Source organism: Trachypithecus francoisi, unplaced genomic scaffold, assembly GCF_009764315.1.
Source record: "Trachypithecus francoisi isolate TF-2019V2 unplaced genomic scaffold, Tfra_2.0 Lachesis_group5, whole genome shotgun sequence".
NCBI lineage: Eukaryota > Metazoa > Chordata > Mammalia > Primates > Cercopithecidae > Trachypithecus > Trachypithecus francoisi.
The window spans coordinates 21,564,646-21,589,491 of record NW_022681470.1 but is presented as its reverse complement, the minus strand read 5'-3'; the positions used below and the strand labels follow the sequence as shown (position 1 = coordinate 21,589,491).

The following is a 24,846-nucleotide window of genomic DNA, read 5'->3' as shown; positions in this document are numbered from 1 at the left end:
ACAAAAGAAAATGTTCACACTTCTATCATACAGCAATTATCCAGCTAGAGTACAATGTAACTATTAATATGTGTTTATTCCCAGTAAATCATACCTTCCTCAAGGACAGGGACTTTTGATTCATCCTTCTTTTTATTTCAGAGTCAAGAGTAGCAAGTACTCAATAAATGTTAATAAATTAATTTTCCCCTTTTGAATAAGCAGATAAAACAGTGTTTCAATTCAAAAAAATATTAACTGGATATGTACTATGTATGGGCTGAGCATACAAATCCTGTTCATTATTTTCAAGAAATTCTGAGTCTAACAAGACAATTACATAGTAAATCAATAATTACGATAAAATCTGGTGAGTGCTATGGATGGGTTATGTATAAAGGGCAATGGTAAAACATGAAATATAATTTTTTATCATGCTGTTGAGGACAATGCCTATCATATCACTACCATCTTCTTACTAGAAATTATGAGGCTGGGTACAGTGGTTCACACTTGTAATCCCAGCACTTTGGGAGGCCGAGGCAGGTGGATCACCTGAGGTCAGGAGCTCCAGACCACCCTGACCAATATGATGAAACCCCATCTCTACCAAAAACACAAAAATTAGCCAGGTATGGTGGCATGTGCCTGTAATCCCAGCTACTCGGAAGGCTGAGACAGGAGACTCACTTGAACCCGGGAGGCCAAGGTTGCAGGGAGTTGAGATCGCATCACTGCACTCCAGCATGGGGAACAAGAGCAAAACTCCATCTCAAAAAAAAAAAAAGAAATTATGAAAGGAATTTTGCATGGTGTCCAGTACCAGGAAAAAAAATCTGCTTCTCCTTAAACAACTGATTAGTTTCCAATTCTAAATGCTTTGCAATTTGAAACTGATCCTTTCTCCCTTTTTTACTTGTGCTACTAGGAAGGACAAATCTGTAGCCAACCTTTCCAGGATATGGACTGAACAAGGTCCTAGACTAGTTTGACCCAAAGAGACAGGTAGCTACTTCCTTACTAGCAAAAGGCCTGAGAAGTTCACAATAAGAAAGGATCTTGGCCAGGCGCGGTGGCTCAAGCCTGTAATCCCAGCACTTTGGGAGGCCGAGACGGGCGGATCACGAGGTCAGGAGATCGAGACCATCCTGGCTGACACGGTGAAACCTCGTCTCTACTAAAAAAATACAAAAAAACTAGCCGGGCGAGGTGGCGGGCGCCTGTAGTCCCAGCTACTCGGGAGGCTGAGGCAGGAGAATGGCGTAAACTCGGGAGGCGGAGCTTGCAGTGAGCTGAGATCTGGCCACTGCACTCCAGCCCGGGCCACAGAGCGAGACTCCGCCTCAAAAAAAAAAAAAAAGAAAGGATCTTATGGATAACATTCCCTTGCATGTTATTTTAGTGCCCTACCTGAATTTTTTTCTTCTAATTTCTTCATTTACTTAGTAAATCTCTTGGTACCACTCACATCTTTTGGTAAGCTTCCTGCATGCCTTTTTGAAATGAAACAAGCAATAAACAAATAAATAAGATACATAACAGGTTCTCTGGATAAATAAAAGATTTTTTTCCCTGAGTACACAATCATCCCCAAGATACGGAAAATTTACACCGCCATAAGGAAAGTAACACAAGAAAATGTAAACACAAGAAAACTGAAAATAGATGTTGAACTAGGATAGTATGATTAAAGGTAAATGAGTAGATTTATTATTTTCTTTTGTAACATTTTCTTTATTAAGGTCTTCTTGGTAATAATGATGCTAGTATTATATTTGTAATATCAACAGTATTTTTTTCTAAACAGTAAGTTTTAACATGAAATGCCTTGAACTTTTTCTTCCCCTTCAAAGACCTGGGGTGATATGAACAGCTTTACCTTCACCCTGGTCCTACACACCAGGCTGTTCTCTGGGCCATCACCACAACTTGGAAGGTAGATCTTCCCTCCTCAAAACTGAAAACAACCACTAGTCGAAAAAGGGGGCTGGGCGCAGCGGCTCACACCTGTAATCCCAGCACTTTGGGAGGCCGAGGCAGGCGGATCACAAGGTCAGGAGTTTGAGACCAGCCTGGCCAATGTAGTGAAATCCCGTCTCTACTAAAAATACAAAAATTAGCCAGGCGTGGTGGCCCATGTCTGTAATCCCAGCTACTCGGGAGGTTGAGACAGAAGAATCACTTGAACCCGGGAGGCGGAGGTTGCAGTGAGCCAAGATCGCGCCACTGCACTCCAGCCTAGGTGATGGGGCGAGACTCCATCTCCAAAAAAAAAAAAAAAGGCGGTGGGGGAGCTGCTGGATATGCCTTTCCAACAACAGAGGCTTTGTAACTGGAGAGATGAGACTTTTGGGTCTCTCACCAAGGAAGCGTCCATCCACACCACTTAGAATCACTAGAGGGCCCAGGGTCTAGAGTCTGACCAGGGAGGTGGTATGATAGGACAGTGGGTACAGGAAGGGTGTGCAAAGGCAGGACCCTGTGCCCTGCTTTATGCTTCTGTCAAAATACTGGACTTCGGACAAGGAACTAGGAAAGGTGACATATACAACAAGGGTGGTCAAGCTTTAGACCTTCTGCAAAAATAAGTCATGCTTGTTGCCTGAAAGAAGTCAGGTGGATTCTAGAGCCAGGTGCAGTGGCTCACGCCTATAATCCCAGCACTTTGGGGGGGCCGAGGAGGGTGGATCACCTGAGGTTAGCAGTTTCAGGCCAGCCTGGCCAACATGGCGAAACCCCATCTCTACTAAAAATACAAAAAAATTTGCCAAGTGTGTTGGTGTGCGCCTGTAATCCCACCTACTAGGGAGGCTGAGGCAGGAGAAACGCTTGAACCCAGGAGGCAGAGGTTGCAGTGAGCCAAGACTTCATCATTGCACTCTAGCCTGGGCAACCAGAGCAAAACTCCATCTCAAAAAACAAACTTGGCTGGGCACGGTGGCTCAATGCCTGTAATCCCAGCACTTTGGGAGGCTGAGGCAGGTGGATCACTTGAGGTCAGGAGTTCAAGACCAGACTGGCCAACATGATGAAACCTCTGTCTCTACTAAAAATACAAAAATTAGCCAGGCATGGTGGCACGTGCCTGTAATCCCAGCTACTTGTGAGGCTGAGGCACAAGAACTGCTTGAACCTGGGAGGCGGAGGTTGCAGTGAGCCAAGATCATGCCACTGCACTCCAGCCTGAGCAACAGAGTGAGATTCCGTCTCAAAAAAAAAAAAAAAAAGGTCAGGTGGATTCTAAAAACAGAATAGGCAGAGGCCTAATGAAAATCAGGAAATAAGCTCAAGGCGAGTTTTGAACTTATCCTCTTTACTTGTTTTGTAGCCAGCCACAGTCATGAGATAATTAAATTTCTATACCTGAGAAACAGGATCAGAAATTAGTAGAGCCAGACAATTTGTTATTTGGACAACCAAGTAAGATTCCACTGGATTTCCTTGGAAGAATCACAGTTTGATGGGCTGTCACTCAATGGGAATGAATACTTTTATAGAAAAATCTACACTTAGTAAAACTTACCAAGTAAAATCTCCAAGTCAGCCTCTCATGAGCTATGTGACTTTAGGAAGATTCACTAAACTCTCCATGCCTCAGTTTCCTCATCTTAAAAATCAGAGTAATAATAATAGTGTATCTAATACTTTTTTTTTTTAATATGCATTAATTCCTATTACACACAAACAGGAGAATTCTGGGCTCCGCAGGAAAGTATGAGACATCACTTCTGCTGACATTTTCTGTTCAGTTTCATTCCAGGATGATCCACCACTACTGGGGCCCAGAGCACTCTTTCCTTCAAATCACTTGGAGGACACAAGTATAAAGTAACAGCTTAACCATCTACATAGCATGTCTCCCTTCTTCGGCTGACAGCCAGGACAGACAGACTGTGCTGTCTGTGTGTTGCAAGAGTCACAGAAGCCTCCAGGGCTGGTCTGTCCCAGTAACTGGGCTGAACAAGCTCCTAGACCAGTTTGATCCAAAGAGACAGGCAGCTATTTCCTTACAAGCAGAAGGACTGGGTAGGCCACAGTGAGAAAGCCATCACACGGAATATCATAAACCTTAAGGAGACAGGCGGTCTAATGACACAAGGCCTCAAAGAGCATTAAGTTAACCCAGTATCTTCTACCAGCAGGGAGGGAGAGGAAGGGGAGGGTATGAACATGAAAGATGAAGCTAACCATGAAAATTTAATTTGTTAAAAAAAATGGAAGACAATACACAAATTGTCTACATGTTCTTATTGAATACATAATAAATGTAGGGTATAAACATATATGTGCACTATGATAAAAATTAATTCCAGCTTCTAGAAAGCATTGCTGTTTGTCTCCCTGCTAGCAAGAACCCTGGAGCACAGAGGTAAATTTCACACTTCCTCTCAGCACTCCTTCAAGGCAGAAGCAGACCATGTAGCTTAAGCTGCCCAGGTGAGCAAATGTCACAGAATGCCTATTCAGCGGGTGGTAAATTTCAGCCATCCCACGGAAATGCCAAGTGGTCTCAGGTCACAAGTTTGGCAAATAGCAATGGGGGCTGGGAGGGCATGGAGGGGTGGGTAGGCCCCAGTAGATGGGAGGAAGAGAACAAAAGAGAGCCAGGGGGGAAAGGCAGAAAAGAAATGAAGGAGGTTACAGTGCTTGAGAAAAGGCAGGAAGGCCAAGTATGCAAGGACTCAAACATAGAACATTTCTGAGACATCTAAGTAAAAAACTAGAACTCCTTGATTCAAAGAAAGCATGCTTCTGCATGTATCACCAGGGCAGCAACGAACTTTGGTCAAGGATGACCTTTACAGCCACACTCCTGGCTCTGGGGAACACATTCCTGGCTCCTGTCATGGGCTTTGGGAGTGATGGACCTGCCCATGTTACATTGATTCTGACCTTGATTCAGACCGCTGGAAGTTCCTTGAGGGTAAGGGCCACAACTCACACATATCCGTATTTTTCAGTCTCTTTCACAACATTCCAGGCATGGGAGGTTTCGCAAATATTTGCTAAAGCAATAACTAGACCAAAATGGAATATAGACTCTTCAGTCCCATCATGCCCTCCAGGAGGTCTAAAACAAAAATGTTTAACTGGTATTTCTCAAATAAAAATATAAATCCAACCAAGACAGAGATTCATTTTTAACTTTTTCACTATACAACCTGTGGAAGATACAGAGTTTTCACCAACATCTCCAGAACATAGGGCATTAAAAAATATCTGATGGAACTTGCTTAAAAAACAACTAAACTTCCATAACCTCTACTTACAAAGGGCAACATGCAGGAGGTGACATTATAGGTGAGAAGATATACTCCAATGGGATCTTGACAACACAAACAATCTTTGCATACTTATAACCAAATGGAAGCCACTCGAGAGATGCTTCTCTCCCCTAGGAAGTCACCAAAACATCTCTGTTTGAAATACCTAGAGAGGAGTCAATAGAATAAATGAGTAGGAGGGTGGGGGTGTCCAAATCAGGAGCAGAAGGAAGCAGTTATTTCCATTCTTTATTATCACCATTGCTGATATTATTATTGCTATGCTTATATTTTAGCTGCAACATCTGTAACAGTCAGAAGCAACATGTGAACTCTCAACCTACATAATAACCCTTTCGTCCTCTCCCCCAGAGTTACTAGGATGAGAAATTCATCCTGTGAAATTAATAATGGGCTTGATTCTCCAGCTGGTGGATCAGAGACTAGGCTGGTGGAAATTTATAGAGGGAATTAATTCACAGATTTTCGAAGTAATGAGGGAATTCAACCTTCCTGACTTCTAGCTCTCCCACATTCATTCAATAGAAAGTTTCTGGACCGTCTACTGCAGGACCTGCTGGTTTCCCCGTGAAGCTGTAACAGAGCAATAATAAGAAAGCACAAGAATCCATTTAAGAATAATAATCACACATCAAGAACATCTTTCCTAGTGTAACTTTCTAAGAAGAAAAATAAAGTAATATGGCTTAGGCATGTGTGTGACGACAGCCCCTTCCTGCCCGGGCTCCAGCAGGCTAGGTGGGGGAGGGGAAGCAACTATGCGTGCATGGGCAGGAGGGGGCAAACTACCAAAATAAATTTTCCATTTTCTGAAAACTGGTAAAAATAAGGCAGCTTGAAGCCCCTTTACACATTCCTCTGAGACAAGGCAAGCCGCCATATAAGAAACTAGCTATGTTTGAAGGCCCCAAACCTTCTTCAAGTGCTAAAGAAATCAGACCGAGCTTAACGAAAACAAATGTCAGTGCTGTTTAAAGTACATCAAGGTTCTTTGGGTTAAAAATCTCCCTAGGGGAAGATGACGCACTCCCTGTAAGAGCTGAGAGATAGAAAAGACGGGAGGGTTTCGGCAGTAACTCCAGATTATATTATTTAATTCATTTCATTACCATAAAGCAACAACTCGAATATTTATCAAATAGAGCTGAAACAATACACGGCCAACTAAGAAAGGAGCTGCAAATTAATACGCGTGCGTGTGAGCACATACACACACACCCACGTGCTCACACGCGGCCTTCCGAATTTCACTTCTGCATGCAAAACCACCACCACCGAGGTCTGCCCGGCACCGGCACTTTGCATATTGAAAACGCCGCTCCGGCCGGCCCCACGGAACAGATCCTGCCCAGGAACAGACCCTGGGCCCGGCTCCCCGGGGACAGACCGCACGCATCCCTCTGCCTCAGAGGCTCTTAATGTGACTCCAAGCCCACACTGAGAGGTGTTTAATAAAGGAAGTATGGCTCCCGAGAGGGTGTCTTCCCCCTGGGTGGCGGCGGCCCTCTCTTTACTACCCTTTGGGAGAAGAGTGAAGTCAGCTGGGACAGAGGAGGTGGCGGGAAGCCTCGGGCCGCAGCCGGGAGCAGAGCGCCGCGGCTGACCACTGCAAGCCCGGCCAGGCAAGGGAAATGATGAAAACACAGCAAGCCCCGCTTGGGGGAACACTTGGCTTCGCGGTCCGCGCGCAGGCCGCCGGTGACGCGCGGCCTGCGCTGGGAACTCAAGGCCGGACTCTGCGGAGGGCCGCTTCTTGGGCCACACGCCCGAACGAGAGGAAGCCGGTGGTGCGGGGCCGCAGGGTGCAGAGAAGACCGGGTGCGATGCGACGCGACGTGGCTCGTAGCCGGCGGACCCGGCCGTGGCCGGGCGCTCGCATGCGTCCTCTAGGCTGCGCGCATCAGCCCTGCGGTGAAGTCAGTAGATGTGCGAGCGGGTTCACGGCCACCCCTAGCCCTCTCCTCTAATCTAAGCATTAATTGTGCAGTGTCTTGCAGCAGGACCCAGGCGACAATCTATGAAAGTCTAGCTCCCAGGATCATCATTATCCTGTCTGAAAAGGGCATCTAGTCTTAGCACAAGGCCATGTGGCTCGCCACCGGGCTTCTCCACTGTTTCTTGGTTCCAAAAGTTTTATTTTGTGATGCATCCCCTTAAACTCCTTCCAGACGACTTCAATTTCTCTTTTCTACGTGATCTGAACGAACATGCCCTCTCATCTCTTGGATTTTATTGTTGCTGGTTTTTTGTTGTTTTTTCTTTTTTCTTTTTTCCCATTCTTCCTTAATTGGCCTCAGGATGAAGCTGCTTTAATTATTCCTCACACGATGTGGTTACTTCTTGGGCCTTTATACTTGGTGCTGCGCGCAGCATCACCACCCACCCGCACCCACCCAGACATTTCCCCCCGCAAGAGGTTAGGGATTACAGGCACCCTAGTAAGGAGGATGCACAAAGGAAAGCTGTGCATGTGTTACCCGCTCTTTGTTTTTAAATGTTTATTAATGTAAGCAGGGTGCATGGCCCTAGAGCCTCTGCATGCAAATTCTGCAGAAAGGAATTAACGTCTACACCCTCATATCCATAGAGTGCCTTTCAGAATGGATGTAGGCAGGGTTCATCATTAGACTCTCTGGGAGTCTTTCTTTGTTAGGGACAAAAGATAAATGCAAAGTTTCAATTCTATTAACAATGGTAATTATAAGGAGGATTCTCAGTGACAACACTTGAGGTCTCAAATCACCTAACGCCCTCAGGAAAAGCGACGGACTCTCCCTGCCCTACCAGCACAGGCCACTAGGTAAACTTATTCCTCTGACCTACTGGCAGATTTAACCTGTCTCAAAGCAAGACAAATATATAAACTTTTTTCTCATACTTACCACTCTTTCTTAGGGAAACTCAAATATCTTTCTGAATATCCTCACTGTAAGTTTGCAAAAGCCCCAATGGCAGTTAGGTGGGAAACAGAAATTATTTCAGTATTTCAGCTGAGGCAAATGTTGAACAAGTAACTCTACCATTCCAAGGTGAAGGCCAAACGCCTTTCCTAAATTCCTGGGCTCTGCCATATGAACTCAAGAAGGTATTCTGCCCTTCCAATACTGCAATCAGAAATCTATTCCAAGACAAATTTCCAGTCTGAAATCCAATAGCTGCAAATACATAGCATGCAAACAACATATGCATTCCATCACAAAGTCCACAAGGTGGATTAAGCTGGGATTGGCCTCCAACTGGCCTTATAAATGGGATCCTGAATGCTTCAATACGTTTTCTTTTTTTTTTTTTTCAGACAGAGTCTTACTCTGTTGCCCAGGCTGGAGTGCAGAGGCATGATCTCAGCTCATTGCAACCTCCGCCTCCCAAGTTCAAGCAATTCTCCTGCCTCAGCCTCCCAAGTAGCTGGGGTTACAAGTGCCCATCACCACACTCAGCTAATTTTTGTATTTTTAGTAGAGACGGGTTTTGCCATGTTGGCCAGGCTGGTCTTGAACTCCTGACCTCAGGTGATCCGCCCATCTTGGCCTCCCAAAGTGCTGGGATTATAGATGTGAGCCACCACGCCCAGCAATAAAAATTTTTTTAATTCCACTATTTTTTCCCTCCCAGTTTGCCTTCTCCAATGCAACTTGATTGATGGAGGGTAACGTTAACACCACCATAACCAGTTTTACATGACTAGGAAAGATACAAGGATTCATACGATAAATTAGAATGCCATAACAATGAAAAATAATTTTCTTTTTTTTTTCTTTTTTTTTTTTTTTTTTTTTGAGACGGAGTCTCGCTCTGTCGCCCAGGCTGGAGTGCAATGGCTGGATCTCAGCTCACTGCAAGCTCCGCCTCCCGGGTTCCCGCCATTCTCCTGCCTCAGCCTCCCGAGTAACTGGGACTACAGGCGCCCACCACCTCGCCCGGCTAGTTTTTTGTATTTTTTAGTAGAGACGGGGTTTCACAGTGTTCGCCAGGATGGTCTCGATCTCCTGACCTCGTGATCCGCCCGTCTCGGCCTCCCAAAGTGCTGGGTGGGATTACAGGCTTGAGCCACCGCGCCCGGCCGATAATTTTCTTTTTTAAATGTTCCACCTGTCTTGCCTCCTAGGAATCTAAGCTTTGGCAGGGATCATGTTGGGGCTCACGATCCATGGAATATGGAGTCACATTAGGGGCTCTCTAGAGGCACCCATTCCATGGATGTGGAAACCTGAGACCAAGAGGTTAAATGGCATTCTCAAAATAATATGCTACCACAGAGGGAGTCAGTGTGAGGCTGCCGAACTCCTGATACAGAGTCCAGCAAACTCCTGTCATACCATAGAGTGCTCTGTACTTGTTCCATTGCATTACAGCTGAAGAAAACAAGAAACTGCTTCGGCCCACTCAGTCTATTCTAGGGAACACTTCAGATTTTGTTAAGGAGGAAGAAAGAACCTAAAATGAAGAGCTATGGAAAGAAAGAAGCAAAAAAACACACAGAAGGAGGTGGGGGAACCACCCCATCCTGGCTTCCAGCAGTGACCTCAAAAGGGTACAGTGGACGTTCTCTTCCAGAAAAAGATGTCTCAGATATGCTTTATTCTGGAACACGGCTATCCATCAGGAAACAATTTCAATTGCTACAGAACTACCAGCTCAAGTTTGAGTGGGGAACAACCATGTATCTTCCTCATAATGTAAAAGCTATAGCAAAAAAGGAACAAAACAGGGACTTATGCCAGAACAACTCTTCTACGGCTGTGCTGTCCAATATGGTAGATGCTACTCATGTGTAGCTATTGAGCACTGAAGTATGGCAAGTCAAAATCAAGATATGCTATAAATGCTGGATGCAGTGGCTCAGGTCTGTAATCCCAACACTTTGGGAAGCCAAGGTCGGTGGATCACCTGAGGTCAGGAGTTCAAGATCAGCCTGGCCAACGAGGTGAAACCCCATCTCTACTAAAAATTAGTGGGGTGTGGTGGCAGGCGCCTGTAATCTCAGCTACTTGGGAGGCTGAGGCAGGAGAATCCCTTGAACCCAGGAGGCAGAGGTTGTAGTGAGCCAAGATCACGCCACTGCACTCCAGCCTGGATGACAGAGAGAGACTCTGTCTTAAAAAAAAAAAAGATGTGCTGTAAATGTAAAATACACAATGGATTTCAAAGCTTCAGCATAGACACACAAAAAAAGAATGTAAAATATCTCATTAATTTTTATGTTGATTACATATTGAAATATTTTCAATGTATTTAAGTTAAATAAGATGTATTTTTAAAATTCATTTACTTGTTTCTTTTTACTTTTTTTAAATGGGGCTACTAAAAACTTTAAATCATTAAATTTAACATTACCATTTCAAGGCCTTAGCGCAAAAAAAAAGAGTGCAAAATATCTCAATAGTTTTTATATTGATTACATGTTGAAAGGTTTTTAGATATATTTGGGTTAAATAAGAAGTATTAAAATTTATTTCACCTGCTTCTTCTTACTTTGTAAAAATGAGGTTACTAGAAAATTTAAATCATTAAATTTAAAATTACAGGTGTTCACTAAAAAGCACTGTTCTATGAGATTCTCTCCGCAGAACTCTAGAAGTGGGGGAGGACGATGTGAAAGTGTGGAGATGCCTTTTGCTGCGTTTTGCCCAAGACTTTTATTTCTCTCACACTGACAACCATTTAACATAAAAGCTGGGTCAGGAAGCATGTTAGTGAGCCTCTAAAACTCCTGGACAGAGGTAGTAGAAAACTCAACCTGAACAGACAAGGCCAAACTGATGAGAGAGGTGGTCAACACTCTGTCATGTGGTTTCAGAAAAATAACAGTAGTGGCCATTAGTTGAGCACACTCATTGAACTATGTGCTTTATATTATTGCCTTTTTCAGACCACCAAGCCAACATCATACATATCATTATCTTCACCACAGAAATGAGAACATTGAAGCTCTGTTAAACCCAGTAACTCACTAACGTTACACAAGCTAGAATGGTTTCACTCAAAGTCCATGCTCCCTGTTTCACACTAGATTACTATTCAGAAAATTCTCCAATCTTTTTCAAAAGTGTCTTCCCCTCCAGGAACCTGACCTCTGAAATTCCAGCATTGGAGAATCATTCCTTTGACTTACTTTTTTTCCTCTTTAAAATGCAAATAGTTATAACAGAGATTTCACATAAATCCTGATCATGCATACTTCAAGTCAGATAAATTTATCAAAAACTTTTTTTCTTAGAGTATTGACCAAACATGACCATAAACACAGCAGAGTCCTAAACATAAAGAGGAGACATCATTGAATGGAGAAAGAGGTTGAAAGAATGAAAAGCTGAGAGTGCTGAAGACACTATGCCATTTACACTATGACTTAAGAATACACCCAGCTGGACGTGGTAGCTCAGGCCGGGCGTGGTGCCTCATGCCTGTAATTCCAGCACTTTGGGAGACCAAGGCCGGCAGATCACTTGAGGTCAGGAGTTCGAGACCAGCCTGGCCAACATGGTGAAACCCGGTCTCTACTAAAAATACAAAAATCAGCTGGGTGTGGTAACCCATGCCTGTAATCCCAGCTACTCAGGAGGCTGAGGCAGGAGAATCGCTTGAACCTGGGAAGCAGAGATTGTGGTGAGCCAAGATCGCACCAAAAATATATATATATATATAAAATGTACAGATTTTTGTATATCAAATATACCTCAATAAAGTTGTTTTTTAAAAAAAGTACCTACTGCAGCCACTCTGTAAAACAGTTTAGCAATTTCTTAAAATCTAAACAGAGTTATCACATAAGCCAGCAATTCCACTCCTTATCCAGAGAAATGAAAACATATATTAATACATAAAAACCTGAAAGCACATGTTCATAGCAGTATTATTCGTAACAGTCAAAAATGGAAACAACCTAAGTGACCATCAACTGAATAATGAATAAGCAAAATGTGGTATATCCATACAGTGGAATAGTATTTGGCCATAAAGAAAAATGGAGTACTGATACATGCTACAGTATGGATGACCCTCCAAGTTATGCTAAAGAGAAGAAATGAGTCAAAAAACATCAAATATTTTATGATTCAATTTATGTGAAATGTCCAGAATAGGCAAAAACCATGAAGACAGAAAGTAAGTTAGTGGTTACCAGGGGCAAGATGAAGGGGGAAATACCGACTGGATGGTAAAAAGTACTGGGTTTTTTTTGCGGGGGGGGGGAGGTGCTGATAAAAATGTTCTAAAATTAGATTGTGATAATGGGTTCACAACTGTGTAAATATAGTAAAATCCACCTGTCTATCATTCAAATGGGTGAATTTCATGGTGTTAGAAATATATTTCAAGAAAGCTATAAAAAATAGTAAAAAAGAAATCTACTATGAATCAAGGCTGTCCTTATGACAAAGATAACATTTTTCCTAAATAAGGAACATATTAGAAAGGCAAGAGGTCAGGTTGCCCTCCATCAAAAAGTAGGTGAAGGATATGAACAGACACTTCTCAAAAGAAGACATTTATGCGGCCAACAAACATATATGAAAAAAAGCTCATCATCACTGGTCATTAGAGAAATGCAAATCAAAACGACAACGAGATACCATCTCATGCCAGTTAGAATGGCGATCCTTAGAAAGTCAGGAAACAACAGATGCTGGAGATGATGTGGAGTAATACGAATTCTTTTACACTGCTGGTGAGAGTGTAACTTATTCAACCATTGTGGAAGAAAGTGTGACACTTCCTCAAGGATCTAGAACCAGAAATACCATTTGACCCAGCAATCCCATTACTGCGTATGTACACAAAGGATTATAACTATGCACACATGCACACATGCACACATGCTTATTGCAGCACTATTCACAATAGCAAAGACTTGGAACCAACCCAAATGCCTGTCAATGATAGACAGGATAAAGAAAATGTGGCACATATACACCATGGAATACTATGGAGCCATAAAAAGGATGAGTTCATGTTCTTTGCAGGGACATGAATGAAGCTGGAAACCATCATTCTCAGTAAACTAACATAGGAAAAGAAAATCAAACACTGCATGTTCTCATTCATAAATGTGAGTTGGACAATGAGAGCACATGGACCCAGGGAGGGGAACATCACACACCAGGGCCTGTCAGTGGATGCGGGGGGGCAAAGAGAGGGAGAGCATTAGGAGAAATACCTAATGTAGATGATGGGTTGATGGGTACAGCAAACCACCATGGCATGTGTACACCTATGTAACAAACCTGCACGTTCTGCACATGTATCCCAGAACTTAAAGTATAATTAAAAAAAAAAAGAAAGAAAGAAAAGAAAAGGTCAAGTTGCCCTAAACTCACTTTGTGCTACTTTTCCTGCTTTGGAACTTTGCAAGTTGAATGGATAGGCTTACGTATCTTCAGAGAGAAGATGTTTTTAACTATGATTACAAAATGCCTCCAGTTGCTGACGCTAAGAAAACACCATCCCTAATATGAAATTCTAGCTTTTCAAGTGGTTGTTGTCCAGTTTGTAGTTTAAGAACTTTTTCTCTGTTCTTATCCATTCTCTTTTCCCAACCTCTTCTTCCAATCTAGTCCCAGACTTTTGGCCAGATATAGCCAATTCTCACTTTAAGAGAAAAGCAAGGGAAGCAGGGCCAGGCATGGTGGCTTATGGCTGTAAACCCAGCACTGGGAGGCCATAGCAGGCGGATCACTCAAGACCAGGAGTTTGAGACCAGCCTGGCCAACATGGCGAAACCCTATCTCTAGTAAAACACAAAATTTAGCTGGTGAATGCCTGTAATCCCAGCTACTCAGGAGGATGACGCAGGAGAATCGCTTGAACCCAAGGGCAGAGGTTTCAGTGGGCTGAGATCACGCCACTGCACTCCAACCTGGGAGATAGAGTGAGACTCTGACTATAAAAAAAAAAAAAAAAATTGCAAGAAAAAAAGAAAGCAAATCTTAAATTCAGCAATTTTTGTCTCTTTTCAGCATAAAATCAGAGTCTTGGAATTGGCTGTGTCTTTAGGGACCATCTGGTACAAGCCTCTCTATTTCATATAAGAAAACAAGTCCAGAAATAATAACAGCTAGCAGCTATTGACTGTTTACTCTATGCCAGGCATTGTGATTTACATGTATCACCTTATTTAACCTCACAGTGACCCGCTAAGATAAGTACCATTACGATCTGCATTTTATAAGGAAAATGAGGCACAGAGAGGTTTTTTAACTTGAATAAGGTCACACAGTTAAGAAGTAAAAGACCTAGGATATAAACTCAGAGAGTCTGGCTTTAAAGATGAGGTCCTTAACCCCTACTATTATAGTTTATCATAAAGTTATTTAAGCAACTTTTCTATGGTCTTATAACTACTTAGTAGAAGGTCCAGAACCAGCACGGAGTATGATGTATACCCACCCCAATACCTACGTAATGACAAAAGTTTCAGTAGAAGATGAAGTTGAAACTACAACCTAAATCAAAAAGGATGAATTTTCCACCCATTGCAATCTTGATTTCCACCAATAATTGAGAGATTGAAAGAGAGATGTCAGAGGTTAGAAGACCTTCGGGTAAGACACTATTGACCTTATTTTGCCATCACGGGGGTAGGTGTTATAATCTTATGACAGTCTATTCCTGCACCTTTTTTCCCCTCTGGGGATCACTCTGCTAAGTTCCGAGAAGTGACATCTCTGAGATGCAGATGGGGCCAAAGATACAACGAGAGAATTTTCCTCATGAGCGACAATCGATTACCCCATTACTTAATTAAAGACCAGTAGACATACATTTTTTTAGCCTGAAAGAGTTAAATGCAGTAATATCCTGTGAAATAAAATATGAATCCTGAGATAATTTATTATAGAAAATACAGCACCTTAATTATTTACATAATCCAGGGAACTCAAAGCACTTCACAAGCAACTCATGAATTCTCTACTTATTTTATTTATCAATTATTACATTCCTTACACCCTACCACACCATTGCAGGTAAAGGGCAATGGAACCAAAATTACTATATTCCTCAAAATCAGGTTAATATGGCAATGCAAATGAATGGGTGCTTCTTAGGGTCATATGAGAATGAATAAGAGCTGTCTGGAGCTGGACCTAGGACACTGTCTCTATCATGTGGTGCTTTGGTAAACTTTTTTTTTTTTAAGGAAAAGCAATAAAAGGTATATTTAGATTCACTTCACCCAGTTCAAACATAACACCATCCATCTAAAAGAGATTTGAAACCAAATTGAAGAATAAGCTTTCCTAAAGAAAAGAAGTCAGGGTCATGCTTTACAAATGAAAATGTCTTCCAATTTAAATTACGTACAACATCTAGGTTTTGGTTTATTTGCTTGTTTGGGGGTATTTTTATAATTTTGCCAACAACCACAACAAAAAGTTCATGGATATCAACAGAATGCAGAGGCAAAACCATGTGAGCAGGCCTGGTACCAGCAGTGAACTAAACACGCAGGCAGGTAATGCCCCCTTCTCAGCAAACAGTGCAGCCTACTGTATAGAACCCACCCACACCCGGCCCAGCCCAAGGCCCCACAGCTCCTAGTTCACAAGGTTCTACGTTTCCCCGCTTATAAATCCCCTTTCAGATTCTTCAGTGTAACCTAAATCTCTCTCATGTCCAATCCTCACAGACACTCCTATTGTTAGAAAAAATGACACCAAATTTCCCAAAATCTCATTCTGGCAGCTTTGACCAAACAGCTCTTTGCACTTCTCAAAAGCCAGAATTGTTCTAATTGTAGTAGTAGACTAAAAATGGAATACACAGAAGTGACTAAAAAGAAAGGACATTTCTCATCACAAGTTCTTCTTATATTATGTCTGTCAGAGTTACATTGTTGTAGGTCTGTAGCTTATATCTACATTATAATAAATAAATAACACAGGGCCTAACCACATTACTTCTGCCTTAACACACTGTACCTGAAAGATAGCATCAGGTAAAACTGACTTGTAAGTTCCTTTCATTTAATCCCCTTTTCTTTCCTCGGCATCTTTACCACAAGGGAGAAAAAAAAAAAAAAAAAAAAACCAAATTCTTGAATGTTCTCATCAGCAAGAAAAGTTTTTGCATTTGATGGCTATCGATGAGCTTCTATGAAAATGACTCCTACCACTCCAACCCCAAAAGGAATCTGATCAGAAGCTGCTCTAAATGATTTAAAGTTATTTTACTCCTATTTTGCTCAAGGCCTAATACCATCAGAATTCTCTTTCTGCAATCTATAGCTTCCTTCCATTACCCACCACCCCTCCACCTATATATGCAAACATACACACACACATATACATAGACACACAAATTATTCTCTAATGCTTTAAAGGGGAGAGGGGAGGAGGAGAAGTCCCATAATGTAATTGCTATATTAAAAAGAAGTGGCAGGCGAGAATAGTAAGGGAGGGTGTCAAAAGTGAAATACAGTAGTAGAATTTAAAAAACACACACGCTACAGTTCTGTGATGGGGGTGTTAATTGAATACAGAGAGAAAAGGAAAGAGAGAGAACAAAAGGGTGTTAAGGAGCAAAAAATAAATTTTTTTAACCTCCTCCAAAGATTTGATTTGCGTTAACTTCAATGCAGACAATGCACAGAGGACAACTGGCTGAAAAGTGCCATATATAGCTATTATGTTCTAAAATTAAAAACTATTCGCAACAATTGCAGCTATTCATTGCTATCCATAAATAGTCTCCTTAGTAAATGGCATTCACTATTTTTTGTGTTTTTCTAATTTTTAAACTTGCGTGATTTTGACACAGAAGTAAAAAACAGGAAATGTTTAAAAATATATTCAAGGTTTTTTTAAAGAAATGTAATATGCTTGACTTTTTCTCCTTTTCTTCTATCCCAACAACCCCATTACCACCACATATACACATATGCAAAACTTAGCCTATTACTAATATGCCTGAAGACAAGGAATGGATCTTAAAAATCCCAAAGAAAATGTTATATTAAATGATCCAAAACTCTAATTGTGTCTGTATTCCTAAAATGAGTGAGCAGATAAAAGTCACATGTGAAATATACATTGCTATAGGTCTTGACAGGGTTTTTTAGCTGCTCTTTGAGATTCGCCACTCGAGCATTTTGCTGGCACTTCTTCTTAGCATTTATTTTTTTTAAAGTGAAAAGGTATTTTAAAAAAAACTACCCACATTCTGAAGCAAGAAGACACATGGGTTCTTTTTGTTTTGTTTTGTTTTTTAAATATTCCCATAGTAATTTCTAACTTAAACACCCATCAATCAATTGTAATTCAGACGGCACTGCCTACTTTGAGGTGTTACGTGCGTGTGTGTATGTATTTTTAAAGTTCCAAAAGGTTGGTAATACATCTTAGCCAGTTTTCGTATTCACAAGTATAAAATCATTAACAAATGCAAAAAAGCAAAAATAACATATCAATGCAATTACCAAGTTCCTCTCAAGAGTTCTGCCTAGGTGAGCCAAATGTATGAACTTCGTGTTAGAATACAAACAAACAAAGCCCACCCTAAATCAAGTAACCTCTATTATTATTACAAGAATTATAATGCTTGAGATGGAAACTCAAAAATACTCATTTAATGCAAAGAGGCTTGAAAGTAACAATAGAAAAAGTCCCCAAACAATAAAGGAATGTATGTGAACTGATCACTCAAGCGATCTTTTCACCAGCTCTGTATCAAAAAGAGGAAAAAAAAAAAAAGGTTCCTGCAACTTTACAGACACTTTGTTCCTCCGACACATCAACTGCATGGAAGATATGCTGGCAAAAAGATTCAAGGTTCCAGGGTCCTGAGTAGCCAAGTAATCATGCTTTAGAATGAAAGTGGTCTTTTCAGCACACCACAGTTGACTCCTACCTTTAACACAACACTCAATTCCAGGAGAGGTTTTTGCCTTCCCTTCAATCCTTCCAACACACAAGTTGAAGACTAAGAGGGAGGTAAGCCTTTTTTTTTCCTCTACTTTCACCCAGGGGTACCCTCTTAATCCAAAACTTGTGTGTGTGTGTGTGTGTGTGTGTGTGTGTGTCTGACCCTTAACACAGGGGGCAATGATTCTTATCACTTTCAATTACATTATTTCATAAACTATTTTTTAATGTATTATTCTAGAGACAACACAAAAAAACCTTAATTTAGATTTACGTCTCTAAACATTAAATGTATTGACACAAAATTCAAAAAACAAAACTTTTAGAATGTTACTTTGACCAATATGACTACTTTACTCCCTATCACTATACTTGAGCCAATATGAACAAGGAGCGAACTCTTTAACCCACACCTGAACCGGATCTCTATTCACACCCACCCACTTTGATCTACTGCCTAGGTTTTAATTAGGAAACTAGAATTAAGCACTTTGGCCACAATGTACATTTAAGTGCCCTGACAGGCTTCCTTTCAATAAAAATCTGATAGACTTTCTTTAGTCCATATGATCACATATGCTTTTATATTTTGATTCTACATTTCATGAAACAAGATCAGCAGGAACTCATACTCGATTAGAAACAAATCTCAACAAACCAAATATTCAAAGTAAATAAGCATCAGAGATCAAAGAAGAAAAAAGAGAGAAGATAAAATACACACACACACACACCACACACACACACACACACTTAGGTTTCCTACTCTGGGCTAATAGAAAAAAAAAAACTAAAAAGTGTGACAAACTGGAAAAAAGCTCTCTTGATATTTGAATGCACAGTCCATAAATCTTTTAAAAGGTGTCTCACAGCTAAAATAATGCAATTAACAGGTTTGCAATAAGGTTAAGCTTTGGCAAGGCAACCTGGAAGACTTAGAGGTCTGAACATCACTTCTCAGGTGCTTTGTCTTGAATGTTATGCACAACACAAATAAGATTCAACAAAGGAGCTGCGTACTAATTTTACACGCATTTCAAGACCCAAGTAATTACATATTCAATCAACAGTCACATCTTGAAACTATTTTTTTAAAAGAAAAACACAGAGAGCTCTCAAAAAGAAAGCCACCCTGTGTGCCCTCTCCCCCCACCCCTTTTTTATGTGTAACTATCAATGTATATCAACCAAGCATGCAATCATATTTATTGTCACTTTCATTCATGTCATGCCCTTGCTTATATGGTTTAGATATGAATTATGGACTGTTACACTCCTTGTTGTAAAAAATAAATAAATAAATAGGATGTCAGGTACTTTGCACTGCTCTAAAGCGAGCCAGTAAGTCGGAGCCCAGCAGAAGCTCCCGCTTTATATAACCACCCCTTGTCCCTCATCTTTATTTCCTGGTTTCAGATTGCCTTCTCAAATCTTTCTTCTTACAAGGGAGAGCTTTACCCACTTTGGAAAATTAAGGATTAAAATAAACAAACAAGGGGATGTTGCTAAATGTCCTTCCCAGAGCATCTGTTGTTTAAGAACACCTCTGATTGATGACTGCTATTTTTTAATTGTTGCTTTAAAATGTAAATGCCCTCCTGGGATGTGTTATAAGTGTGTTAGTCCATGATACGAGGTCTAGAAAGTAGAAAAACAACAGAGTGAATGATCTCATGGCGTTATACTCTCCCAAACCCAACGATTCTCCCTGCAATAAAATCACAGGCCACTCAAATACCGATAACCTAATGTTGTATAGCGCATTCCACAAAGGTATTTGACAACACTCTCTGTTGAGAACCTCTAGTCTGCTGTTTTGTGTAATTACAAGAAAAAAAGGAAAGGAAACTTCAGTTTAGCACCCCCATGCCCAACTCCAAAAAAATTAGGGTTTTAAAAATGGGCCAAAATATACTCCTTAAAAAAATGAACTTTTACTTTCATATTTTTGCCCCAAAGATACATCAGTCTATAAATTTCCTTTCAGAATCTATATTTTAGCCCCAATCTCAAAAAGGCTGGAAATAGAGTTATGGAAAATTAGCCAATAGTTCTTGATAATAACTGTCAAAGAAACTTGGTGCTTTCTTTTAAGGAAAGCAGGGCTAGGACTTCCTATTCGAATATGAGGTCAACCTTGATAGTACTTGTATTCTGAAATTTTAATATTTAAATGATAGATTTGTGACTGCTGGTTAAGTGATTTAATTGGCCAAAGAAAATGCTAAAATGTTGGAATCTCATTCCTACCTGTTTTTTCTTTGATTTCACACAACACATTAAACAAGGCAGGCTTCATTCTGTGGCAGTTTAAAGCATGTTTTCTGCAAGAAAGAAACAACATGATAGCTTAGGTGGACTCTCAAGATCAAACTGCCGATAATGCACAGGGTGAAAACATTTGAACATTTAGACAAAATTATATACCAAGCGTAACTCTATGGCATGCTTCAATTGTTTTCATGACTTAATATACAGAGTCCCGCCATGGAAAAAGAAATAATGTTAATTAGCAGGGAGAGAGTAGGGATTTAACTACAGAACAGAACTAACCTAAATTAGGCCCATTTAGGGAAAGGTTTTTTTTTTTAAGTAGTTTAATCAAAGTGTAATTCTTAAACCCACAATTCTTCCCAGGACAATGAATACAGCAAAGCCAAAGGCGTAGGTTAACAGTTTTGTAAAATCCATGCAACGACCACAGCCTAGGAACTGTCTGCCTCTCGGTCTGTGTGTTTTCAAATTTAATTCATCCATGTGTTCGAATTCATTCCGCAGATGCCCCTGTATTCTCATAAACACAAGATGCTTGAAAGGTCTTCTGAGTAGAACTGTCAATTTATAACATTTCAGTCCCCAAGTTAAAGAGTATGGAAATGCATTGCCAGGGGGCAAACATACCCATATGGGGAATAAATTCATTTCTCTGTGTTCACATTATGCCTCTTGTGCACACACTGCTTATTTGCAGGTGTTGAAATTCAATTATTTACAATTAGGACCTTGCACCCATTGGGGGAAAAATAAATGCAATTTTGTCTTTTAGATTAGTGATTTACCTGGTGTGTGTGTGTGTGTGTGTGTGTGTGTGTATTCCGAATGCACTTGAGGAACAAAACAATACCTTTCCTTCTATTTTATTATGGAATCACTTAGCAGAATGATACTGTTTTGGAAACAAAATACTGATCATATCAGCTATTAGTTAAGGGAATTCTGTCTACTAACTAAAATTAATGTGTAAAGATAAATGGAAAGTTCTGGCACTCAAAACACATGCAATTCTTTTTTAATCCCTTTGAAAGTTAAAAAATAGACACACATCCTCATGAAGAACAGAGATCAGAAACATGCTTTGTGTAGTGTACAGCAGGGGAGTAATAAACTCAAAATTCAAGACTATCAAAAAGAACACATATATTATATCCAAAATATTAATGGTTTACTTTTGTAAATAATAAATATACATTACAAAGGTGTGACTAGAAAAAGGAAAAAAGGACATACTATCTACTGTTTATCCAAAAAGAAAGCTTCGCGTTGATTTAAGTTCTCATGTGGGGTGGAAAAAAAAAAGATGGAAAATAAAGTATTAAAGACCTTTCCTGGGTCTTTCAAAATAGTTTTAATTAATTCTATTCTTATACATAGGACCAAATGCAGATAAAAATTCTCACACAGCTTTATAAAAATATTGCATTTCCACAGCACACAAACGGAGCTAGCTATAGAGGAAGAACTGAAAATTTCCCCATCCCAAAATTGTATCTGATCTCTCTCTGCATCTAGGCCATTGAAAGGGGGAAGTCGCCAAGCCCTGTTTGTCCTCAGTTTCACAAAAAAAGAGAGACTGAACATCAAAAAAGTAGTGAGTATCTATTCTTACTAGCCCCTTCCACTTCACAAACTTGTTTTTAAGCCAGTTTATCGGTATGTCTGAGAGTGTTTTTCTAGAACAATGTAATAGAGAAATATGTTCCAATTCAAAAGAGAATTGCCAGTGGGAAATATTCCTCTTACCATACCTATTAGCTTTTCTTCCCATAATAAAATTTAAAGAGAGCACCAATTAATTTTTAAAATTTCCCCTATTTAAACAAAACTTAGAATGCTTTGAGTCTTTCAACATTTCCAAGTTTTCAAACACCCATAAACCTTAGTACTTTTGAGTTTACATGTTGAATGTGCTTGCAGCTAAAATTGAGTATAATTCATAACATCCATGTTTTTAACTGCTTCCTCTCATTTTCTCAACTCAGATTCTTATTTCACTTAGACAAAAATACACATAATGATGTCTTCTCCATATAACCAAGTCATCTGAAGTACAGGAGTTGTGTATATTTGTTTACAGGATTTTCAAAGAAAAAAAAACGCTACTTCGGAGATATAATAAAGCTGGGTTATTGTACAGACATATGTGGTCATTAGATTTTTAAAATTCTTGCTTTTGAGTTCGGCCTTGGGCAAGCTGTTAGCGGGTTGTCACTTAGTCTATGTTTTACTTTGAAAGAGAATTTACTGTAAAATCCTGGAGGAGAGAACTATATACCTGGCAGTGGATTAACTTGAGAAGCTACACAGTTTATTATGTTTCCTAAATGAGACCTTCATGTCCTATAGTATTGAAATACATAAAATTCATACATGCTTTCATTTCTAAGTGGTCCTGAAGCATGGGGGAAAAGAGCATGCTTGATTTTTGTCCCCCCACCCCTTTTTAAAGGACCATACATAGCTGTATGTGTCACGGAAGGTTAGTAAACCGGCTCAGATTAGGAGACAATAAAGTTAAACTAAAAATCTGAGTCTCTTAAAACTAACAAATATACCTAAAAACAAAATTATCTTTTCATCAACTTTTTAAAAAAACAAAATTAAGTGAATGCAAAATATATTCTGGATAGCTGACAACTACTGACAAAGAAATACCCTGCTTTTTTGTTGTTTTGTATTTTGGGTAGGGGGGAAAGAAAGGAGAAAATATAAAAATTAATTTTGGACGGGAGAGTCAAGAAAGAAAATCAAACTCGCTGAATTAGGTAATGAGTCAACTAAATTTGCAAATAAAGTGTTCTTGGGACATTTTATTTTGTAATGTTACAGAGTCCCCTCAACAAGAAGGCATGGAATGCTGTTCAAAACTTGACAATTTTGCTTTCTCTGATACTTTTTTAAAGCAGTAAAAAGTGCCGAGGGCCGCTTTTGGATCAGTTGGCAGCATTTTCGGCGTGCCTGTGTGTCTGTGTGGATATAAATGAATACCCCTGTATTCACACACACACACAATATGTACACAGCCACATCTCGGCATGGGCGATTACACTTTCGATAACAACGCTCCTTCAAATTTTACTCCTCCGCCATGTAGTTGCTTGTCAAAATGAGAAAAGAAATAACATTTTTTTAAAAAGCGCTGTGGTGATTCAGTTCCCATTGTTTCCCCCTGCGAGAGGGAGAAAAACAAAAAAACCCCAAGAAAGGAAAAGAAAAGCCTCCATCTCACCTGGCCTGCGCCTCATCCAAACTCTGGTCTGTGATGGTCATAATTTGCTGTAAAATGTCTCCAATGTCCTGCTTCCTCCCGCCCTCCCCCTCGGTCCCTCCGGCCCCATCCTGCAAGTGCTGGGACAGGCCGGGGTGTCCGGCCATCCCGACCCCAGCATGGGAATGCATCAGCCTGGGCTGCTCGTCCATCTCCAAAGGCTACGGCAGCCCCCGGCTCTTCCTCTTCTGCTCCTCGGCTCGGCTCCTGGGAAGCACCAAGGCTTTTTATCCTTCAAGCTTGTCTTCAAATCCTTTTCAGGATAAACAGGGAAGGGGGAAAAAAGAAGACCAAAAGAAAAAAAAAAAAAAATCCCTTTGCCTCTTTAGAGGATGGTGGGAGGATGGGGAGGGGGAGGGGGAGGGGGAGGGGGCGTGAAGGGGTTGCGGGGTGAGGGTGGGGATAAGGGCTGGTGGGGAAGGGTGTTGACTCCAAAAAGCAAGAAAAATAAACCACCTTCCCACTTGGCGAAAAGAAATCAGAGCTGGCTTTGGGTTTTTCAGTCCGGTCTCCTTTGCAAGGCAGAAATGGGCTCCCGGCGCTTAAATCTGTGGCTTAATCCTTTTGCAAATATGCATTGATCGGGAGAAAGGAGAGGAAGGCAGGGGGATTGCAATGCAAACTTTCCCCCCCACCCCCCGCTGCCCCCACCCCCACTCCGGGCCAGAGTGATCTCAAAGGGGGTGGGCTGTTGCAAAAGCCAGATCTCCCCCAGCCGCGGCGGCAGGCAAAGCACAGGCTCTCTCCTCCTCCGTGTCTCTGCAAACTCCAGCAACCCCGTCAGCCTCCTGCTTTTGTTTAGCTCAGGCTCAGGACTCCAGAAACATATACAGAAAAACCACAGCCTGAGAGGAGGAGGAGGAGGAGGAGAAGAAGGAGGAGGAGGAGGACGAGAAGGAGGAGAGGGGAGGGGGTAAAGGGAAGGGGAGGGGGCGGGGAAGCCGGGAGGCTGGAGAGAGGAGGAGGGAGGAGAGTGCCTGGAGCTCCTCCCCCCTTCCCCGATTGGCCACCAGATAAAAGACCGGCCCCTCCTCCCCTACTTTCCTCACTGCGCCTCCTCTCCAGCCTCCTTCAGCTCCTCCTCACCCGACGCCCTGTCAATCAGAGTTCAGAGGTGGGCCGGGAAGGAGGCCGAGCTAATACCAAGTCTCCAGTCCTTAAAGGTGCAATGATACTGTAG

General features: G+C 41.1%; 1 protein-coding gene across 2 annotated transcripts in view; it reads right to left on the bottom strand.

Annotated features, from left to right (window-relative positions):
• PBX1 (PBX homeobox 1) overlaps positions 1-24,613 on the bottom strand; it is a 295,543-nt gene extending 270,930 nt beyond the window's left edge. Inside the window, exons 1-3 of one of the 2 annotated variants that reach the window (XM_033200502.1) lie at positions 24,123-24,613; positions 23,628-23,919; positions 20,372-20,445 (exon numbers count right to left, since the gene is read on the bottom strand). In XM_033200502.1, the coding sequence (XP_033056393.1) occupies positions 20,372-20,445; positions 23,628-23,818 (265 nt within the window). In that variant the 5' untranslated portion in view covers positions 23,819-23,919; positions 24,123-24,613. Of the gene's footprint in view, positions 1-20,371; positions 20,446-23,627 lie in introns of both variants that reach the window. The other variant, XM_033200503.1, reaches the window with a different exon arrangement.
• Between the last annotated feature and the right edge of the window lie 233 nt (positions 24,614-24,846).